General features: G+C 52.3%; 6 protein-coding genes across 6 annotated transcripts; 3 read left to right on the plus strand and 3 right to left on the minus strand.

Moving 5' to 3' along the window:
- Positions 1-968: 968 nt before the first annotated feature.
- On the plus strand, positions 969-3,017 carry PODANS_1_7740 (uncharacterized protein; the record flags this gene model as incomplete). The annotated part of the gene is made up of 1 exon (XM_001912961.1): positions 969-3,017. The coding sequence occupies one exon, from the start codon at positions 969-971 to the stop codon at positions 3,015-3,017; it is 2,049 nt and encodes a 682-aa protein (XP_001912996.1).
- Positions 3,018-3,646: 629 nt separating this feature from the next.
- On the minus strand, positions 3,647-5,987 carry PODANS_1_7750 (uncharacterized protein; the record flags this gene model as incomplete). Its single annotated transcript, XM_001912962.1, has 4 exons — positions 3,647-3,948; positions 4,019-5,053; positions 5,133-5,512; positions 5,605-5,987. 4 exons carry the CDS (start codon positions 5,985-5,987, stop codon positions 3,647-3,649), a joined length of 2,100 nt encoding a protein of 699 aa, XP_001912997.1.
- Positions 5,988-10,011: 4,024 nt separating this feature from the next.
- PODANS_1_7760 (uncharacterized protein) lies at positions 10,012-11,199 on the minus strand (the record flags this gene model as incomplete). Its single annotated transcript, XM_001912963.1, has 2 exons — positions 10,012-10,865; positions 10,965-11,199. The coding sequence occupies 2 exons, from the start codon at positions 11,197-11,199 to the stop codon at positions 10,012-10,014; spliced, it is 1,089 nt and encodes a 362-aa protein (XP_001912998.1).
- A 664-nt stretch (positions 11,200-11,863) lies between these two features.
- Positions 11,864-14,315, minus strand: PODANS_1_7770 (uncharacterized protein; the record flags this gene model as incomplete). Its single annotated transcript, XM_001912964.1, has 3 exons — positions 11,864-12,881; positions 12,915-13,135; positions 13,191-14,315. The coding sequence occupies 3 exons, from the start codon at positions 14,313-14,315 to the stop codon at positions 11,864-11,866; spliced, it is 2,364 nt and encodes a 787-aa protein (XP_001912999.1).
- A 1,117-nt stretch (positions 14,316-15,432) lies between these two features.
- PODANS_1_7780 (uncharacterized protein) lies at positions 15,433-16,312 on the plus strand (the record flags this gene model as incomplete). The annotated part of the gene is made up of 2 exons (XM_001912965.1): positions 15,433-15,580; positions 15,639-16,312. The coding sequence occupies 2 exons, from the start codon at positions 15,433-15,435 to the stop codon at positions 16,310-16,312; spliced, it is 822 nt and encodes a 273-aa protein (XP_001913000.1).
- Positions 16,313-17,107: 795 nt separating this feature from the next.
- PODANS_1_7790 (uncharacterized protein) lies at positions 17,108-19,012 on the plus strand (the record flags this gene model as incomplete). Its single annotated transcript, XM_001912966.1, has 1 exon — positions 17,108-19,012. The coding sequence occupies one exon, from the start codon at positions 17,108-17,110 to the stop codon at positions 19,010-19,012; it is 1,905 nt and encodes a 634-aa protein (XP_001913001.1).
- Between the last annotated feature and the right edge of the window lie 3,096 nt (positions 19,013-22,108).

Consider the following 22,108-nt stretch of genomic DNA (forward strand, 5'->3'; position numbering starts at 1 on the left):
TTCAACATCGCGGGACAGGGCTGGGCTTCAGGCGGGGTTTCTCTGTGTGGTCAAAATCTAGCAGAAAATGGAGATTTTTAATAAAAAGTCCAAGTACGCGGGATGCAACCTGGTAGCACCTGTCTACTTGGGAGAGGTGAAAAGACCGGACTGTCTTTGGTGCAACTTTCCCCGCCCACACCCGACTAAGCTAGAACTTGGCCAACCTGGGGAAAGAACAACTCGTGAGATGGTGGTGCGCGCACAAGAGCTCACAGATGACGTGTATGAGGTGGAACGTCTACAGTACGAGTACGGGCATATCAGGAAGATTTGGAAGCTATTCTATGTAGTATGTTGATAGAGCTAACCAAACAGACATTCTCTCGTCATACCCCATCTAACTCGTCAAATTGGAAAATCACAAGACATCGGTTCAGACCACCTTGTGATCTTTGCGCCCGCCCATGCTCGGTTGCTTGCATGGTGGAGGTGGCAGAGGGTGGTCCGAACCCATGTCTTGTTATTTTCCAATTTGACGAGTGGATAGGGTGTCATGGACTCTCATCTCCGATGCCACTGGCGGGGGTCAGGGCCCACTGCCGTTGGCCTGTAGGGCTCTCCCCGCACTCTCCAGCCCTGTTGCAGGTCCCTGAAACTGCTTGGCAGCATTCTCACATTTTATGATGGGTTTCATGGGGAATGCATCGCTGTTAGACGTCGACGAGTCATAGAGAAAACAGTGACACGATCACCTGCCTAGCGCATGTTTTTTGTTTCCTGCAAGCTGCTCAGATGACAGTTCGGTGACGAGTGGAAGGCCCGAAGGATGCATTTGCCCAGCAGAATCACAAGCACCAAGACAGGAAGCCCTTCTTTATCTCGCCGGCACGCCAAGATCCGATGGGACCGCTTGTGAAACATTGTACGCCGGCTTGTCGGCGTCCATCTCTCATAAACATGGCAGTTTCCTACCCGGCAGCAATATCATGAAGTGCTCACCACAGTCTGCTTCTGGCTCAGATACCAGCAACATGAGGGACATCACCGAACTGCCGCATGACCTCTTTCTCATTGTCATATCTCACCTCTCACCGCGAACCTGCGTGCGATGTCGCTCCGTTTCCCGCCGATGGCACCACGCCTTTACCGACGAGGCCAACTGCCTCCTGCTCCTACGGTGGAATTTCCCACGATGTCGTGAGATGCGTCTGGCGGCGCTCCTATCCTCACCCGCCCCTCAGAAATCAGCAGACAACCTCCCTCCCAACCTCAAGGCTGAATTGGTCCGGTTTGCCCAAGTACGCCGCGTTTGGTCGTCCACCTTTGCCCATGTCGCTCGACGGTACCACCACCTCAACCGGGCCACGGCCCGAGTGGTGGAAAAGCTAGACATGGCACCCTCCCAAAACAACCTCTTCTCCTTTTGGGGTGTGGCCCCCTGGAACCGCTATCTCCGTCTACACGAAAAGACAGCCAGCTTCCACTACCCCGACCCATCATGGTGGTACAGTCAGGAGGACGGCGTGCTGGTCTACCCTGCCACCCGGCCAGAAGGGGACTCACCACCGCTTGAAACAACAGGGCACATCTACCACATAGTTGACCTATCCACCAAACTAGAATTCCCCGTCCCGTTCGACGTTAGACAAAAGCACATCCGTCGAGTAAGACTAGCCCAGGGAGTTTTGGTCTTTGAATGGGCCGAAGTCCTACCCTACCATCAACTCAACGACCGCGAGGTAGTCCACAGGCATTATGTCTCCATCTTTGACGTTCTCCGTCATCCATCCACCACCACCACCCACTGCACCTGGTCCATAACCTTCCGCTCAGAGTTCAAACTCCACTTCCTCGGCCTCCCCCTCAACCGCTCCGACCGCTTCTACTCAGCTCACACAGCAACCCACTACGCGGTCTACTTTTGGCAACCAAACCGCTCGCTTTATCAAGACGACCCGATAGAACAGCTAGCAGTGTGGGACATTTCTTCCCCATCTCCCTACCGACCATCAGAAGACCCAAAAGGGAGGAAACGTCCCAGCGTGGAACGGACACCTTCTCTCCCGACGGGTCTATGGAGCGGTAAATCATCTTCTTCTACCGCCACCACACGCAGCCCCCCGCAGTCAGACGTGTCAAACGACGCCGCCTCCTCCTCAGACATGGAACAACCCCGCCGCCGGCTTTCGGCCTCACAAACCACCACCGCCCCCGGCCCGTTTGTTATCAGGCGTATAGCCTGGCCCCAACTAGACTTTTACGGCCTGCGACAACGAGCCACGCCCCAGCTGAGGAACTTGTCGCTGGATGGGAAGAATCTGTATTTCATCGAGGAGGAGCACAGGTGGGCGGATGGGCAGCACTCTAGTCTTTCTCCTCCGAGGGTGCACCTTGTTCGGTCGACTGGTATACCGATTATTCCTTTTGATGATCAGGACGACTCTTCCCAGGGTCAGGGTCATGTGGTGCAAGGCCCGGTGTTTCTTGATAGTTGTGGGGCGGATGGGGATGTGAACATGAATTTTTGTCGAAGGGTGGCTCCCGCAAGTTCGGTGAGCGTGTGGCCGCCGCCTAGCATTGGGGGTTTGAACGCGGCGAGGGGGAGGGGTTTGATTGAACAATTACGGCCCCGGGAGAAGAAGGAGGAAACGTCGGAGTGGGGCGGGGTAGCAAAGCATTTGGCGCCGTGCTGGAGGCATGAGGATTTTCCTTATTTGACTGTTTCTGAGATGGTCGATGGGGAGGCTGGGGTTAGGGTGAGCGCGAGGCATTGTTTTATGCTGGAGACGTTGAGTGTGCATGTCAGGCCGAGGTTGACGGTTGGAGGCGAGGGGTTGGAGGAGGGGAAAGGGAAGGTGGACAGGGAGGAGATTGTGAGGAGGACGAGGGTGAAGGAGTTTGGGGTTACGAGGGGGGATACGGGGGAAGAGGTCAATATGTGGGGGGAGTTGCTTGCAAAGGGGCATATCAGTGGGGATGAGAGGTGGGTTGTTGGGGAGGATGAGCAAGGGTTGATAACGGTGTTGAGGTTCTAGGTGAGTGATAGGTTCTGCATTGGCAAGTTTGGGATGAGCTGATTCTTTGGTTCTATTATCATCATAACATGACTTGTGTGTGGATAAAGCCTAGGTGGCTTTGAAATCGATCGGCTGTTGTTGGGCTTTGCCAGCATTCAGGGGCTGTTCAGGGGCTGTTCAGGGGTTCAGCACGACTTGCAAAGAGCAAACACAAACAGCCGCAATTAAAATCCCAATGCAACAAGCTTTATCTCATATTGTACAATGGTATCAATAAAGGTAAAAAGAATAAATGAACATGTTTCTCGAAAGAAAAAAAAGAAAAGTATCCATCTCACAATTCCCCATCCACCCTTCGTTTTGTGTGTGCGCGTGATGATGACAATGATGATCAAAACAAAAACAAAACGCCTGCTTCGCCCCCTATTCTTCAAAAAACACGGCGGGAACGAAAAGCAAAAACTCCCCATACGCCTTTTTAGTCAAAGAACACAGGTTCCAACCTCTCTCTCGTGTAAAATCGTCATCTTTAACGATCAACCAACCAACACCGCACGCCACCCCCCCCTATCAATGCAGGACAACATCCATCCGGCCTTGCGGCAGCCTCCTCTCTCTCTCCCTGATAATATGCCCTCACCCCAAAATTATGACGCAGCAGCAGCAGGCACCTGCAAGAACCGGTCATAATACGTGTCCAGCCACTTGGCCGCCTCCTCACCCGCATCGTCAATACTGCTGTCCCACCTCCCAATCGACCCTACGTACCCATCTGGTCTGACATTGACAATGGCCACCTCCCCGGGCCCGAGACTGCCGAGCCACTTGTTGGTGCAGAGCGTGCCCCGAGTATCCTGCTCGGGAATGTCGTCCAGGTAGAAAGTCCACTTGCTGTCTTGTAAGAGGGCGGGCAAGTCGCTGACTTCGATTTCGGATTTGGGCATGGTTGCTATTATTTGCGGTCAGTATCGCTCAAAAAGAAAGAGAGAAAAAAGAATTGCTGCGAGAGAAAAACTTACTGATCAAACCAAAAGTAAACAAATGGCTCACAGCCGTATACCTCTCCGGCCTGAGATAAATATCCTCCGGCGCCGGCACCCTCGGCTGCTTCGCATAGCTGACACTCGCCGCCGCACTCAACTGGTTCACCAGCGCATCCGGCGACGCAATCGCCTGGCAGAACGTCTCCAAGAAAATCCTCGACTGATGCACGTCCCACATCAAAAGATAAATCCTAAACTGTCCCAGCATCGGAATATCCAGCTGGATATCCACCGGGTTCGAGTCCAAATACCTCGTCACCTTCGCCGGCGGCAGCAAACACCCCGGCTTCGCCTCTCCCATCACCCAGCTGTGCGCTTCCACCATATTGATCGCATTCTCGCCGTACTCCGCACCAATCCCGCTAATAAACCTCACATTGGTCTTGAAGTTCTCCGCCAGCGCAACCGCATCACCGCCTGCGATTTGGTTCGCATGCTCGTAGTCAAAGTTGACCAAATCCAACGCAATCTTCCTTCTCTCCTCCTCATAACTAGCCAAAAGCGTCTGCTTCGCCAGCCCTCTCGACGCCAAGTTCAGCTTCCACGCCAAGTTCCACGCATCATGCATAGAGGTGTTCATACCCTGCGCAGCCTTGGGTGAGTGGGTATGACTGGCATCTCCAGCCAAAAACGCCCTCAAGTGGTTATCGCAGAACCTGCTCGCAACCCTCTGACCGATTTGGTACCTACCAAACCATTCGATATACTTCCACCCAACCTCGAACGGTGCCATGATTTCTTTGGCACGCTGCATGACAAACTCTTGACCGAGCTGGTTCCGGTCGCCCTTAGGCCCGGCCTTCAGCTCGATGTAAAACCGTGTCATGTTACGTTCACGCGGAATGATCAGGATTGACCCATGTTCCTGGGAATACACCAATGTCTTGGACCAGATATCCGGGAAGTCGGTCTGCAGCTCTCCGTCGAGGACACCCCAGACCGAGGACTGCGACATGCCCACGGGCTTCGCATCAGGAATGCTCTTTCGAACCTTTGAATGCGCGCCATCGCCTATGAGAAGAGATATCACAGTCAGTTTTTCATCTGATGTTTTTGTAGACTCGGAAACAAGAAAAAGAAAGTCACCCACAGCCAACAAGATATTGTGTCAGCAGCGTCTTCCGGTCTTGTGTCACGTTCGCACGGCAATTGACCTGGAGCGGCCCACCCTTGCTGTCACAGACGCTATACGAGTCGAAAGCGTGATTCCTCCGCACTTCGACACCGCGCTTCTTCAGATCCTCAATAAACAGAGCCTCGACCATGCCCTGGTGCACCAAAAGAATATATGGGTCCAGCACATCAATCACGGGTGGGTAGTGGACTTCGCGGCCGAGTCGATGAAGGGGCTCCTCCGGTGTACTTCGCCAAAAGGCAATATCGTAGACTCGAACGCCGCGCTGGAGCAGGGGATCTGCCAGTCGCATCTGCCGGAAAGTCTCAATCGTTTTTGGTTGCAGGCCATCAGCTCTGGAGGGAGGTGTTAGGATTCATGAAACTTCCAATACGGCGCAACCCAACCCAGACAACAGGAAACAAGAATAACAAGGAATCAAACTTGCCTTCCCACTGGGGTTTGGTCAGCCCTGTCATCCACCACCTCTACCTTGATACCCCAACGGCCCAGGTTGGTTGCCAGCATCAAGCCGGCCGGACCAGCACCGACAACGCACACCTGGCACTCAATGGCCGCCTCAGGCATGCTCCTCAGCAGGGAGAGGCGGTCGACACATTCGGCAGTCTCCATGCGGTCTTCACTGATTTGGTTCTCAGTGGGCTTCTCGAGAACAGCGGCGGGAGCCATGGCGGCTGGCGAACCGCTGGGGGGTTGGCTCGGGGGAGGAACGGACGGGGACAGGAAAAAGGGGGTCTGGCGGGGTGGTTGCAGAGGGCCTTCCGTCCTTAAACCGCTGGGAAGGTCGTTGCTGGGGGTTTCGAACACCATCCGAGAAAGGGAATCCGTCCTTGGGGACCCAATGTACAGCCGGCCGCGGGGGGGGGGGGGGGGAGTTGACAGGTCTCGGTGACAGTAGGGTGGGACGGCGCTGACCGCACGCGAGGCGCAGGGTTGGCGGGGGATGGCGGGGGGAGTGAAGGATGGAGAGCACCGCAATAGGTGAAACGGAGTGTCTAGAAGGTAGTGGATCGGAATCGGATTGGACAGACAGACAGACAGATACCTGGGAGGCACTGATCGGGAGGGTTGGGTTGGGAATGGGCGGACCAGTCGGCTGGGACAGGATCTGGGTGGTCAGTTGCAAGATTCGTTCGTTTCCAGATTCTCTGCAACGCTGTCTGTTGTGGGTGGTTCACAGTTTTCGTCGGGGTTGGGACGGAGAGAGTGCCACTGTCGGTTGTGTGCGTGTGTGGTCTTCTGTGGTGCATGTGGATGTAAGGCGAGGGCGAGGGCGAGGGCGAGGAAGCGATGGTGGGACGAGAGATCTGCAACAGCTAAGGTAAGGTAGAAGCTAGTGGATATCACGCCAGAGGGTGTTGCCCTGTTCTTGGGGTCTTGGACAGGCGTGCCTAGAGTTTTGAGGCCGTGATTCCTGTGCTCTCAGCCAGTTGGATCTTTAGGGAAGATGCGGAAAAGAGACATGGCGTCACCAATTCCTGTTGAGTTCGAGGTGGGAAGTTTTGGCTGGTGTGCGGATACCCGTTTGACATGCCATGTTGCGATGCAGCTTCCAGCATGGGTGGGCTGATTCAACACAGCGGATGATCTGATCTGGCCGCCGCGGCGCCCAAGGGGCTCTCATAAGCCCCTCTTGATTGGTTGACACCGCTGAGGCCCAGACCACTCGGCACGGAACCATGGGGCGAGCCCACAAAAGACGCACAGGCCAGTCTGGCGCCACCCCTCCAGACCACCACCGCGGGGCACTGGGCTCCATCTAGAAGTTCCTCACAAACCGTTGCCAAGATATGGGAAAACTCTTGATTATGAACAAGTCGATTTGACAATTGCATCTTAATTTCTCTCTTTGGACATGACTTTTCCCTTGGTGTTTTTCACTCTTCCAGAACTTCTGGAGGGAAAAGTGCACTCCCCTCCCAATCCCAATCTGGCAGCCATCGACGTGTACATTCCCCTCCCTCAGCAGATCAGAGCAGATCATCGTGTCACTTTGTTTGTAATCTGGATAGTGCTGTCGCAAACATCGTTCGATACCAAGACCCATTGACCTCCCCTCAATGGTGAGGCTCGGGGCTCCGAACTGACCGCTCTTCTTATCCCGAAATTCCCTTTCTAATATGCGTGTTATCCAATTGGCTCGCTCTCTCATTCAACGCACAGAGAGAGATAAGCGAGTCATTCAAACCGAGACATTGACATATCACTTTCTTCAACAACAGACAGGAGACTTGCATTCCTCAGCCTTGTTTGCAAAAGGTTGACTGCCTCTAAGCCGCTATCATAAAAACCCATGACTATAATAAACCCCCTAAAAACTACATAAACCGCGCGCTAATGATGAATAATGAACCCTGTTAACCCTGACCAGAACACCCCATCTCTATGCTTGTTTCTCCTTTTCCTATGCTGTCCACGCTCCATGCCATGCCATGTCGAGAGAAAGAAGAAAACGGAATGGGTATTTTGATGTGTCGTCAAATCGAAATGAGTAAAAGAAAAAGAAAAGAGGAGAGGTTTCGTGCGCCTGTTGATATCAGAAGACAGAGTCAGGAGACAGAGTCAGGAATTCCATTTCAGTAAAATCGTAGAAAAGGTTTTGGGGATAAAGATTTACCAGCAAGAGAAAAGAGACACTCCACCAGCCGAGGAAGTTGTCTTGGCCTCCTCCATCTTGAATTCCTTCTCCACTGCGGCTCATGCAGGCCCTCATCTTCGTGTGTTGACGGTGTTCGGGATGCTGTCTGGGATCGTGCTGAGATCGAGTGCTTGAAACGATCATCAAAGGATCGTGACGCTCATAAAAAGGAGCAGGGACATCATTTGTTTTTGTGATTTTCATTTTTATCGCAATGAGAAGAGACTGAAAAGGAGGTAGACGCGCTGAAAGGCAAGACTGGGTATCAGAAGCAGTTGGTCAGCTGTTGGTCCGTGATGATGTTTTGGTGGGTAAGGGGTGATGGGCTGACTTACACCGGATCCTAAGCTTTCCTAATCGGGAAGCAGGCCGCATCCTGGGGCCAGTCGACGTCGATGTGCAATCTGCATCTTTTTTTCTTTTTTGTATATGTAGATGTTAGCAACACAACACGTCTTTTCCTGATGTGTGATGTTGTTTTATTTATACCTTTTATTCTTCATGAAATGTTTGACGAGGTCCTCAGAACCGATTAGGCCTCAGAATCATAGCTGATGAATTCATTATCAGAGTTGACATCAAAGACTCGAAGCAAGGCTTTCTTGTTAGAGCGATGCTGCTTGCGAGTCTTCGTCTTCTGCTTGGCAAAAAGCTTGCTACAGCCTGACCAGCCCACGTTGGCCTCAGCCTTGGTCATGACGATGTTGTCAACCTCATCATCGTGATGAAGGTTCTGGCTAGCTGGGCCAGCGAGGAAAAGAGTGCTCTTGACGGTCATGGTGTTCATATTGTTGTCGTTGCTCCTAGGTGGTTTGTTTACTTGATCTAGAGGCCTGAAAGGAGACTGAAAACGATACTAGTGATGGATGAAGCTGAAGAGGTAGGAATCTGGAGATATTTGCTGAAGGTGTAGCGAGGTGAGACTGTCAAGATCAAGGAGGATGATGAGGTTTTGGGTGTAGAAGGAAAAGAAAAGTCCAGGCCGGAAAAAGCAACACTGGAATATATAGATAGATATTTCCAGCTGTCACAACTGCCTCGTTTTAGCTTCCGATTGTCCTGGCCACGTGTGAGCATTATCTGCGTGACTGTCCCTGCTACGGCTGCTAAGATCAACTTCAGACGGTGAAGACTTTAGCCAGAAGGTGCCAGTCACCGAGTCAACAAAGGAGCGTCTAGTCTTGATACCAGACAGGTGTACGCGTTATGGTCCTATGAAGCAGCTTGGGTGGGCTTTCCCTCAATAAATATGTGGGCCTTTCCATCAAGTCTATCGCCTCCTGCTGTACGTCCGTAAACTCACAATAATCGTTGCCTGAAATAAAGGGTCACCGTGTTGTAGAAGTTCAGATGATTACGAAAGGCAGTCACGGTGAGCACGCAAAAAACAATAAAATCTGAAGCAAGTTGAATAGAACAATAGCAAGAATACGTTGTCACAGGCAGGACTGACTCCGCTATCTAGTAACATAGCCAACTGCTATTACAGGCGGTTGGTATTCATCCGAGGTCTTCGTTGTGCATTCACACCCACGAGTGTTTTGCTTATGGATTCTTCCTCTCAAGAGCCTCTTCAAGTTACACTTGTTTCAGCTAGCAAAATCAGCCACCAAGAGCATCTTCTAGACGATGTGCAGTTTTAGACAGCTCGATATAGTTCACGATGTTGAATTACATGTCACATTGGCCCACTGGAATGGATATCAAAGCTCTGGAATGCACCCTACATTCCTCGCTAACCATATCCAACTACCGGTAGACGGCCCGTCCCGTTACCAAGACGTTGGGCCCTTAAGGAACGGGCCCCAGATTCGGCATCCTTGGGAATGACAGGCTGTCTTTGAAACGCCCTAGGATATTAAGTCAAAATTTTCAGTAACACAAGTAAGAAAACACTGTCACAAATTTCCTCGTGCCTTGTTCTCGGTCACGTTTCTTCTGTCCTACATGATTATTGCCGAACAAAGCCCTCGGTCCTGTGAGTCAACCTCGAACAAAGCCCTCGGTCCTGTGGGTCAACCTTGACAAACGCTCCTGCCTTTCAACACCTGAAACCACCAGGCTGGCAGATTTAAAAAAAAAATTCCGCCTGCGTGCTTGTTTCAAGTCAACAAAAATATTTACCCCTGAGATTAGGTACTCCGCTACTATGAACGTCACCCACCCCCATCGCCAGAGCAACCACTTCCGCCTACCTTACTCAACAAGCACCGTACTCTCACCAACCCCCTTCTCCTCCTTCTTCTCTTTCTCCTCATAAAACTTCTCCACATCCTCCACCACCTTCCTCCCCCTAAACTGCTTCATAATCCCCACCCCCTTCACCCTCAACCGACCCGCATACCACCCCGGCAAGCCCCCCAGAAAAGGCAGCATATTCCCCATCTTTGGCAAAATAACCTGACCGCTCTCCCCCTTGAGCACCTGCCTCACAACCGCCTCAGCCACACTCCCCGGCTCCAGCGCCGGCAGCAAAAACGGACTATCATTATGATACCCCTCAAACAGCGCAGTCTTGGTATACCCCTGATTAACAACCACAGTCCTAACCCTCTCCGCCCCGTAAGTAGTCTTAATCTCAGCCGTCAACCCCTCATGGAAGCTCTGCGCCGCCGCTTTTGAGGCTGCATAGTCAACCATATTCGGCACGCTCACCCAAGCAGCAAAACTCGCCACCGTCACCACCATCCCGTGGTTCTTCTCGATCATGTAAGGCAAAAACTCGCGGACGGTGGAGTAGTGGGAGAAGTGGTTCACGTCAAAGGTGAATTGCACGTCACGCGGGGTGGAGGCGAGGATGGACTTGTTTTGGACGACGCCGGCGTTGTTGATGAGGACGGTGGGGTTGCCGACCTGGGCGCGGATGAGGGAGGCGACGTGGGCGATGGAGGAGGGGGAGGTGAGGTCGCATTTGAAGTAGGTTACCGTGGGGCCGGGGTGGAAGGTGAGGGGTTGGATGTCGAGGACGACGGTTTTGATGGAGCGTTCGGCCAGGAGTTGGACGATTAGGCCGCCTATGCCGCCGGAGCCGCCGGTTACGACGACGATTTCTTTGCCTTTTGTTTTTGGAGGGAGTATGTTAGGTGATGTTGATTAGGGGGGGGGGGGCGGAAGGGGAGCATACCAGTCCAGTCGTACTTGTCGTCTACCCAGCTGTTGTTCACCTTTCTCGTCAACCAGCTGTTTCCCCAACCTAGCAGGCTCAAGATGAGCAGCTTTCTGACTCTGGCAAATGCCTGGTTCGGGTGCAAGACTGGTGAGATCCTGGCCTTGCTTGGTGTATTTTGCCAGCAGGAACAGTGGCAGCAGGATCTTGGGGTTGAAGGCTGTGTTCTTGATCAGGGAGATCAAAGCATCGCCTTTGAACCCCTCGCGGGGGAGCATGCCGGCGTGGAAGGGCATTTTGTCACTTTGTTGATGATGGTAGCGACGGTGAAGATGAGGTGTGGAAGGTTGGATTAATGTGTGCCTGAGATGGGGGCTCCTCTTCTTTCATAGAGGTATCATCCCACACAGCTCCAAGGTTCAGCTCACCACCCCTTGTCTATGTATTCATTGCCAAGATTCTACGTTGGGTATAGCACGGCGATCGAAATGCGGGGGAGGAGATAGCCTGCCGAGGTTCACGCTTTCTTTCTCCTCCCGCTCGTGTGTTGACCCCCTGGTAAAATGCGGGGAAACTCCAGTTTGGAGGTTTCTAAAACCTGGGGAAGAAGGTTCGTTTTGGTCCCAAAGGGGTAAAAGGTGGAATGTTGGTGGGTTTGTTCTTTGTTTCAGTTTGGGACAGCTTGTGGAAGCACACTCAGACGGCCATGTTTAGGTTACGCCTTCATTCAGCCACACCGAAGGTTACCGCAGCCATGTGAATGTGATAGCTACTCGGACCGGGGTTGGGAACCGGGATTCGTTGTACCTGTTCAATGGTGCGGCATGGCTTCGCATCTTATATACAAAGTTATAGCCAAGTCACGATGATGACTATGACTTGTCCCAGGTAGGTGGGTAGCTGACCTACCGAGTTGAACTTGCTCTCAACTCCAAAACCACCCTATTGCTTAGCCACAATCCGTCTCAGCTCCGACCTCAATCCCGCAACCTCATCGCTGACCCCCTTTGAACTCTTGAGCGTAAACACGGCCGCCCTTTGGGCAATATCAATCAACTCCTCCACCTCACCACCCCTCGCCAACCCAGCAATCAACACACCAGTAAACGTATCCCCGATGCCATTCACGCTCACAATATCCTCCTCCTTGACCCTTTCCGCCGCCGGGAACATCCTCATGTAAACCCCCCCAACACTAGGATGATCACTCAAGGTCCTGCTCACAACCCACCGGGCATGCTCAGGGTCTCTAATCCTAGGATCGCCCTTTTCCAACAAAGTCGTGAGCAGCACTCCGCTGGAACCGAGCTTGGTGATGATGGTTGGGATATAAGGCAGGAGATTCACGCTCTGCACCGGAATACCCGCGTCCGTGGCAGCAGCACCAGCAATATCAACAAACTGCTCCCTAGCCCCGCGCATGATGCCAAACGCGTCGATGATGGGGAACCAGTTGTGCGTATCGAGGTACCCGTTCTCGTTGGCGGCTTCATACATGGCCAGTAGTTCGTATTGGTTGGGAGTGGAGAGATGGACGCTCGGGCGAGGGAAAAGACCCAGTTCTGGCTTCTTGTGGTGGTTTTTCAGTTTGGGGAATAACCTCGCTGCTTTGGCGGCCGAGACTGGTTCAAAAGCGATTTTGGCGTTGTGCTTATGGCCGGCCTGGATCCAGGTCTGGATGTCATGTTCAGCCCAGTTGGCGTCGACGACCATCCACTTTGGCTTGGAGGCGTTGACGGCTGAGTTCCAGTAGTTGGGGAAGGAGTGGGTGGAGATGATGGCCATGTCGGCCATGGCGAGGACCAGGGATTTGTGGGCGTCGTTGACGGCCACGTATTGGGCTGTTCGCGCGGAGGGGTACTCGTGGCCGAGGACGCGGATGTAGGAGGTGTCTAGGCCGGCAGCAGAAAGGGAGGAGAGGATAGTTGATCCGGCACTAGAATCAGGATTAACAACCGTACTAGTAGGTGAATTAAGTTGAGAGTAGGCTTACATGTCATCGCCAACCATACTGCAGAGCCGGACATTGTTCTCCTCGCTCACCTTGTGGGCGGCAATGGCAATGTTATGACCCACACCGCCCACAGACTGACTGATGGAAGCTGGGTTGGATGTGTTGAGCGCCGGCGAAACCGTCTTTCCGCCACCTGCATAGTCACAGTTCAAGTCAAGAGCGACTGACCCAGCAACGAGAATGTCCACAGTATGATCAGCCTAGTTCAAGTCAGTCAGTTCTTTTCAATGCATCCCTGATGTCTTAGTTACTTGCCTTTGGCTTCTCCACTCTAGGCTTGGTCTCGGCCTTGGAAGAAGTAGGCTGCTGCGTAACTGTCGCATTGCTTGCTGAAGCCATCCCAACCGTGACCGGGTTGCCATCCACTAGCTTGGAGAACTCAACCGCAATCTTGGCCGCTCTGGCCACATTATCCCTCACCAGCGCCTTATTCGCAATCACACTCCTCCCATCAGTCAACTCCCTGATCCTCCTCAACACGAACGGAGTATTCTCATTCCCCGGCGCCTTCTCCTCCGCCTCCTTCACAGCAATCCTAATCACCTCCTCCATCTCCGACCTCGGGATCTCAAACTCCTTCGGCAGCGGGTTCACGAACAACATTCCCGTCTCAATATCATACTTCTCCTGAGCCAAAAGAATGGCCGCAGCCTCCTTCTCATCCCACACCACAGCCGGACTTTTGACCCCGCTCTCCCTCGCCCAAAAAGCCGGGAAATCCACCTCTTTTTGGTCCTTGCCGTCAGCAAAAGTAGCCACCAGCACCCCCTGCGTCTCCAAAACCTCAAGCGTCTTTGGAATGTCCAAAAACCCCTTCACACCACTGCTCACAACCGCCACCCTCGTCCTCCCCAACTCTGTCAAGTCGGCAGAGATATCCATCGTGTTCTCCCCGCCCTGATGAACACCACCCAACCCGCCCGTTCCAAACACCCTGATCCCCGCCTGCCGAGCGAGAATCATGGTTCCGGCAATGGTGGTTCCACCGTGGATCTTGTTGCCGCAGATACCCTGACCGATGAGATAGGCGAGGTCGCGGCGGGAGACCTTTTTGGCGCCCTGGTCGCACATGGTGGTGATCTCTTCTGGGGTGAGGCCTACGGTGGCTTGGCCGGCGTAGATGCCGCATACGGCGGGGATGGCGCCGTGGTCGCGAACGATTTGCTCGAGGTTGAGGTCATTGCCTAGGGCGCCGTGGGTGTAGATTGTTGATTCGAGGGCTACGAGGGGGGTGTTGGATCTGACGGCGGAGGAGACTTCGGGGTGGATTCTGAGCCAGGAGTGGGAGGGGGTGGAGGAGGTGAGGTAGGGCCGGCGGGAAGGCGTCGATAGGAGGGGTCGTTTGGGGAGGAGTTTGGAGAGGGGGCGGGTGAGTGCCATTTTGAGTACCTAGGAGTGAGCTGAAGAAGGTAGGCTAGCTTGGAGGGGCCTCCCTGCTGCCTATAATCCAAAGTAAGAAAAGCTACTATGAGAACAATGAATGAGCCAAGTGAAATGAAAATGGTTTATATTCAACCTAGAATGCAAAAAGTTGTCAAGAAAATAGTTGTATTTGGCTCGTCAAAGAAACTGTTGTGAGAGGTTATGTGAGGTGAGAGCAGCTTCAAAGACAGCGGAGAACCTAGTAATGGTTAGACAGGGGTAGCTTTGGCCAATGAGAAGCTGCATTTGCTAACAGATCTGTTGCATGTGTATGTTCTGATGGCGACAACTGAATATGTGATTTGTAGAATAGTCGTAAGAGTTGAGACGTAAGCGTAGTAGTCTTTTTTCTCATATATTTCAAGCTTTGACATAATAAATCAGCCACCAATCCTCAACCAAAGTTGTTCTTTCCTCCATCTTATGCTCACCCACTCGGCGCCAACCTCAGCTTATCTAACCCTCCAACCCCACCACCCCAAAAACCAAAGCTAACCCCAACCCGGCACCCCTCCCAATCTGAAACCCGCCCAGCATGCGCCAACCCTTGCATGAACTCCATCGAAACTGTTGTATCCAGATTTGACGTCTCTTCCTCCTTCAAAACCAGAGATGGCCTCTCTGCGTATCAGCGCCATGCCCGTGCTTTTGGGGGCGCCGGTTCACAATCCATCCGGTGAATCTTGCATGACTCCTCCCTCATCACACCTCTTCAAGAAACCCGCAAGAAACAGGACACCATTCTCTCACTTCACCCGCACCCAAGAGAAGACAGCTCGCTTATGTGTCGTGAGCGGGCGAGTGGGTTAAGTCCTTCCTGGTAATCTCGCTCTTATTATATCTCAGTTCATACCGCAACACACGCGGGATCTAGTGATCCTCTTTTTTGCTTCCCGACTTTTCCGTTGTTTCCTTGTTTCTTTTCTCTCTCCTTTCCTGGATTTTTGTATGTTGGCTAAATAGTTCTTTGCCGGCAAACCCTCCTTCATTCTTGTCACTCCTTTTAACTTCAGAACTCTTTTTCGCTTTTACCAGCCGCGCTGTTTTGAAATCATCAAGAAACAAATTCATCATCATGTCACTCCTAAAACAGGCAGCCCTAGGTCTGCTCCTCACCTCTGCTTCCACAACCGCCCTGGAGTTCACCATAGCAGGCGGTCAAATCTTCACCCCGGGCCTGGCAGTCCTCAACTCACCTCAACCAGGCACCCCATTAGGAGGCGGTTTGTCTCCCCCCCACCTTTTCTTCCTGACCCCCCCTTACTAACCCCCCCTGCCCAGATCTAATAGAAATCTCCCTCGACATCACAACCAACGGCCGCCTCCCCCTCCCCCCTTACTCCCCAGACTCCCCCTCCCAAATCCACAACATCTCCATCTTTCTCTCCTCTTACGCCACCGGTAAAAATTTCACCATCACAAACGGAACCGCCACATCCTCCAACTTCAACGAGAACGCCTCCCTGGGCAATATTCTGTTTCAGGAACCTGGCTCGACAGTCAAGCACGTCAAGTGGATCTGGCCCGACTGTCTTGTTGGCGACGGCCAGCCTCAGACACTCGACAGCGTGAGAGGGGCGTACAATGTGAGCATCAGGCAGAGCTTTCGGTTGAACGGTGAGGATTTTTACACGGTGTTTGATGTGCCGATTTCGGTGACGAATCGGATTGGGGAGGAGGCGCCGAACGGGGTTGCTAGGCCGAGCTGTGAGGAATTGGAGAATGGAATGATGGAATGGGAGGAGGTTAGGGAGGGGGCGGATGAGATGGGGGCTTTGTTTGCGCCGGGGGATGCGACGGTGCTGGAGACTAGTGGGGATGAGGATGGGGATGGGTTAGGGCCTGTGAGGCCTGGGGCTGGGAGTGGGAGTGGGTTGGGGAGTGGCGCGGGGGGGTTGAAGGTGGGATTGGGGTGGTTGGTTGGGTTGGGGTTGGGGGTTGTGGTTTTGTTGTAGGTGAGTGGTGATACCCTGGGGTTCAGGTAGGGGCGGGTTGGGATGTTTTTTTGGTTATTTCTGGAGGCCTAATGGGGTTGTATATATAGTTGTGAGGAGATATGAAAGGAATATAATGAGATTGAAAAGATTGAGCGATGACAAATACGTGGGGCGATAACACCAGGAAATTATATGGCCAAGTGCTCTGTGGTCGGGGCAACATATACCACCTTCCTACGGATTCTTTCAAGATAGGCAAACATTAACTCCCTTAGTGGTGTAGATGGCATAGGCGGAACTGTATTCGTTCTTAGTACGCAAGGTACTTGTTCAGATCAAGTCTGAGTTGTTCTGTGCTGCCATCTTTTTTTTTATACTTCAGCCAAAGGCAAAAGCATAATGAAGCCTTGGTAGACAGAAGGGCTTCCAACCTGTTTTCTTGGCCACCTATCTTTTCAATTTATCATTGAGGCTACTGTAGCTAGGAAAATCAAAGTCCTCATCAAGGTATTTCATATGATAAATATACTTCTCTCACCAGCCCCCAACCTCATGTTCACAATGTCAAAGACCTAGCAAGTAACAAGGCTGACCGCCAAGCAAAACCTACCCCACTAAAAACTTACAAAGTGGACCCCCCTTCCCACGCCAAACCTGCAAGGCTACGAAAAACTTCCCCAAGCAACAAAAAAAAAAAAAGTGATCGCAACTTGTGCAGTCGCATTCGCTGCAGGAAAGCTTCCTCCAAGAATCCCACGCGATATCCCAACCATATTTCCACCAAAAAAAAAAAAAACCACCACACATTCCAAAATGTCCCGCCGACGCCAACAACAAAAAGAAGACCCCTCCTCCGAAGAGGAAGGCTCCTTCGCCCAATTCTCCAACGAGGAAGAAGAAGAAGAAGACGACATCTCCATGTCCGACGTCGCCTCCGATTCCAGCGGCTCCGACGACGATGAATCCGACCGCTCCCCACAACAAAAAGAAATCAACCTCGTCAAAGACTCCGACGAAGAAGACCTCGAGCGCCTCGTCCTGGGGACCAAATCCGCCGACGACTTCCGCGCCAAGCTCCTCGCGGGTGATGACTTTCTCCTTCCGGACGTCACCGGTTCCAAGGCTCTTGTCTCTGTCGCGGCGGACAAGGAGGAGGTCAATGATCAGTTCAAGAATGTGGACGATTCAATGCTTTTCATGGTTGACACCGTCGGTGGAGGGGAGGGTGTCATCGCGCATGCCGAGAAGAAGGCGGAAGAAGCGGTGGTTGACAAGCCTGCTTGGGAGGACAGTGATGATGAGAGGTTGACTGTTTCGCTTGCTGGGGTGGGGAGGTTGAGGAAGTTGAGGGAGTTTGAGGGGGAGGATGTGGTTAATGGGACTGAGTATAGCCAAAGGTTGAGGGCGCAGTATATGAGGATGTACCCCGTCCCTGAGTGGGCGCGGCCGGCGGCGGAGAAGAAGACTAGACGGAGGAGGAGGTCTTCTGCTGCGGGTGGGTCGGACGAAAGTGGGCTTTCTGGGGAGGAGGCGGATAGTGATGAGGAGGGGGGGGATTACGAGGATGCCTTGCCTTTGGAGCAGTTTCTAAGGGATGTCAATGCTTTTGCTGAGGATGATGATACCAGGTTGTCCAAGAGGAGGAAGTTGCGCCCGGAGACGTTGGATATCCAGCGGACGAGGGATATTCCTGATACGCACAAGGCGGGGGTGAGCTGTTTGGCGTTTCACCCTAGGCATCCTATTCTGCTGAGCACGAGTGTCTCGTCGGTCATGTTTTTGCATCATGTTGATGCGGCGGCGTATCCGACGCCGAATCCGATGTTGACTTCGGTGCAGGTTAGGAGGACTGACTTGAGGAGGGCGGCATTTTTGAGTGTGAAGGGGGAGGATGGGGAGGGGCAGGGGGAGGAGGTGGTGTTTGCTGGTAGGAGGAAGTATTTCCACAGCTGGAACTTGGCGACGGGTGCGGTGAAGAAGATCAGCAAGATTGCGGGGCATCAGAAGGAGCATAAGACTATGGAGAGGTTTAGGGCTAGTCCTTGTGGGAGGTGGATGGCGGTTGCGGCGAGTGATAAGAAGGGGGGCGGTATGCTGAATATTCTTAATGCGGCCACCATGCAGTGGGTTGCGCAGGCGAGGATTGATGGGAGGGGGGGTATTGCTGATTTCCAGTGGTGGAGCAGTGGGGAGGGCTTGACGATTGCTGGAAGGGATGGGCAGGTTGCGGAGTGGAGCTTGGAGTCCAAGAGAACGGTGGGAGTGTGGAGGGATGAAGGGTCTATTGGCGGTACTGTCCTGGCGATGGGTGGCAGACATGGTCCCAGGGCGATTGGAGAGGATCGATGGGTTGCCGTTGGCAACAGCAGCGGGATCGTCAACATTTATGACCGGAACGAGCTGCTGGTTGCTAGCAAGGACAAGAAGGATGTGGAGATCAAGAAGCTTCCTACACCTGCGAGAGTACTCGAGCAGTTGACCACAGCCATCACTATTTTGTCCTTCTCGCCAGACGGACAGCTGATGGTCTTCGGAAGCAATCTCAAGAAGGATGCGCTGAGGTTGGTGCACCTTCCCAGCTGCACTGTCTACCGCAACTGGCCTACAGAGCAAACACCATTGGGTAGAATTTCCGCCGTTGCCTTCAGCGCCGATAACAGCATTCTCGCCATTGGCAACAATGCCGGCAAGGTGCGGATGTGGGAGATCAGGGGTTAATCAACATGTATGTCTAAAAGTGTCGGGACAATAAGCGGTTGATAAAATGGGTTAGAGGTAAATATCCAATGATTTCAGATACAACATGTCTTCCTCCTTGCCATATTCATCTCTTGTGCCCTCAGCTTTCCCCACAACCGATATCATGACCCTCTTAATATGTCCCTCATCAAAGCCTTGACAGGTCCCAGCCCATTCTTGACCCATTTCTTGGGGTAGACTTTTCCCTCCTTCATGGTGTATTTGACGAGTTGGTTGAGGCTGGCGAAGCGCTGCGGGTATACCTTGGGGTGTTCCCCAGTGAGGTTTTTCTCAATGCAGTCGACAAGGTCTTGGATGTTGATGAAGACGGTTTTTAAGAGCTATGTTTTTCGTTGTCAGTATCGGTGGTGATATGGCAGGTGAGTCAGGTAGGTACCTTTCGGCATTTAGTCTTGCTGCACAGGTCAAAGCTTTTGAGCTCGTCCTCGCGGAAGATGTCGGAACAGAGACACTGCCAGTCTTGGAGGTCCCCTGCGCCGAAGTATTCGTCGAATCTAGCGACGATGGCGGGGGGTTGGGCCTGGTCTTTGGTGTTTTTGTGTCTGTTTCTGTTCTTGCGGACCATGTTGTCACTGCTGGAGGGTGTCTGCCGGGAAGGGGGTTGGATGGCTTCCGTAGTAGGAAGTCCGTTGATGCTAGTAGGGTTCTACCAACTGAGAAGCTTGTGATGTTTAGAATCTAGCGGACTCCATAGCTGAGGTTTGAGTCCTCGAGTGAAAGGGAGAGGTGAAAACGTTGGACCCAAACATGCAAACGGACGTTTCATTTCGCGGGAACGCATAGAGTTGGGCATCTTTTGATCCCGCTGCAAAAAGGGAGCTTGCATAATAGGATAGGGGGTTTCTTCTTGGTTTGCCATAGCCAGGATAGAGGTAGGTGTTTTGTAGTAGGGAAAATGAGTGATAACATTTTTCAAGTGTTGAACTTGAAGTCTCAAAAAACTACCTGGTAGTAGATATTGTTTCCACCTGGGGAAAATCCTCCGGTACTGAGCAATTTCATCCATCTCTTCCACCAGCTCTCGCCTCTGTATCAATTTCTTGCCAAACACCTTTTTAGACCGTCACCTTGTTCAAGATGATCTTGGCTGCAATAATCGCTATTACCAGAACCGGCATCCACACAAGTACCAGGTGCATTGCAGCTCTCAATGAACGTGAGGTAGTCTCCGCTTGTGCAATGAAAGAGGACATTGTCCACACTGTTGGCACTGAGCCAGTCGGGTCTACCGCTGCAATCGTCGATGATATTGTCACGGGACCAGCCTGAAGTCTCTTATTAGCAGAACATTGCACAGGAGGATGGGTCGGGAGGCATACCCATGTTGAGAAGAGTGTGGCCGCAGTAGTTCAGGCCTTCGGTGCAGCCGTACAGTGCAGAGGCTGGGGCGGGAGCCGGTGAGGCTGTGGCCAGTGTGGCCAGTATGGAGAGGGTGAGGATGAAGTTCATGATGTTTGAGTAATGTTTGATCATGAAAACCTGATGGTTGATGGGAGTGGTTGATCTGAGGTGAAAGATACTTGCCTACAGTAGATCAACGTCTTCGCTGTGGTCTTTATAGATTGCATTGATCTTCTCCTCTCTATCACATCACGACACCACTTCATGTCCGCGTAACCACTTCAGAGCCACAGTTCAACAAAACTCAGAGCTGGTCTGAGGTCTAAGGCTTCAAGTAACACATCACATGAGAGGGTTACATAGGTACCTGCCTTTCACCATACTCGGTCTGGGTGTTTCGAGAACCGTTTCCTCGGTCTAAAAACTCCAAATAATCATCCGTCACTTGAGAAGTGAGTTTTAGGATGGCGAGACTCATTTTCCAAATCCATGTGTGGTGGATGGAAGATAGAACTGGCCATGGCTTTTCGGTCATAGAGAGGTGGTCTGTTCAATTTGAGTCACTTTGTTCATTATCACTGAGCTACAGGACACAAAACTCATGTGGTTTTTATTTCGTATCATCGGCAGCAACTAGGTATTGATGGCTGACAGGAAGGGACCCAATAACAGATGGAAGCTCATAAATCGTCTGTGTATCTTTGATGCGGGTGTTGCAAGATTAAGAACAACCACCGAGGTGGGCGCAAAAATATCCAGGAACCGGTATCATACGATAGCACCAGCCAAATGTTGAATTTGAACACCTAGGTAAGCAACAGACACAGTCCCATCCTCCACCAAACCTCTTCCGCCGCCCAACACACCCCCATTATCCCCATCTAGCCACAATAATCATTATTAGCAGGCCCAGCATTAACACAACCCCCACAGCTCATGACAAAACTGATTGTATTCGCAAATCCGCAATGAAGAGAACGTTGTCCACATTGTCAGCAGCAAGCCAGGAGGGAGCTCCCGCGCAGGAGGTGACGATGTCGTTGCGGGGTCGGCCTGGAGATGGGTTATCGGTAACTATCTACCTAGGAAGAGTAGATAAAAGACTTTCCCGTCGAAACAAGAGTCTGGCCGCAATAGTTGAGGCCGTTGGTGTAAGGCCAGTAATTAAGGTCGATGCTGCGCTCCGCGTCGGCTGGTGGAGTTGGCGAGGCTCTGGCTAGAGTGGCCAGAATGGAGAGGACGATGGTGAGCTTCATTTTGTTTGAGTCGGGGCCTTGCTGGATGACCGGGTGATAGGTGGCAAAGAAGATGCCGGACTTCTAGTTGCTAACCATCGGCTGATATATGTTAAATATGCCGCGAGTTTAAGACCTGACCACCCTGCTATGTCACGGATGAATTCAGTATCACCGTTCGACGATACTCGGATTTGATCTGAGCTCTATGATATTCAGAGTTGTACATGTCACAATAAGTCACCTGTCACCCTACTCGGTTTAGACGTGTTGGCAACAGCCCCTTGAGGATTCGAGCACTGATGAAACAGCAAGGCAACATATCACGAGGCTGTCGGTATATTTGGAAGACAAGTATGCCATCTGCTGGAGATGACCGTCGATGGTAGGGATGAAGTAATGCAGCATGACCGGTTCTGTTGCCCACGGTGAAGACCACCTCAGTGTGCCGAGCTCGAAGAGAAGTTGCTTCGAAGTG

This window comes from Podospora anserina, chromosome 1 (assembly GCF_000226545.1).
Source record: "Podospora anserina S mat+ genomic DNA chromosome 1, supercontig 1".
Taxonomy (NCBI): domain Eukaryota; kingdom Fungi; phylum Ascomycota; class Sordariomycetes; order Sordariales; family Podosporaceae; genus Podospora; species Podospora anserina.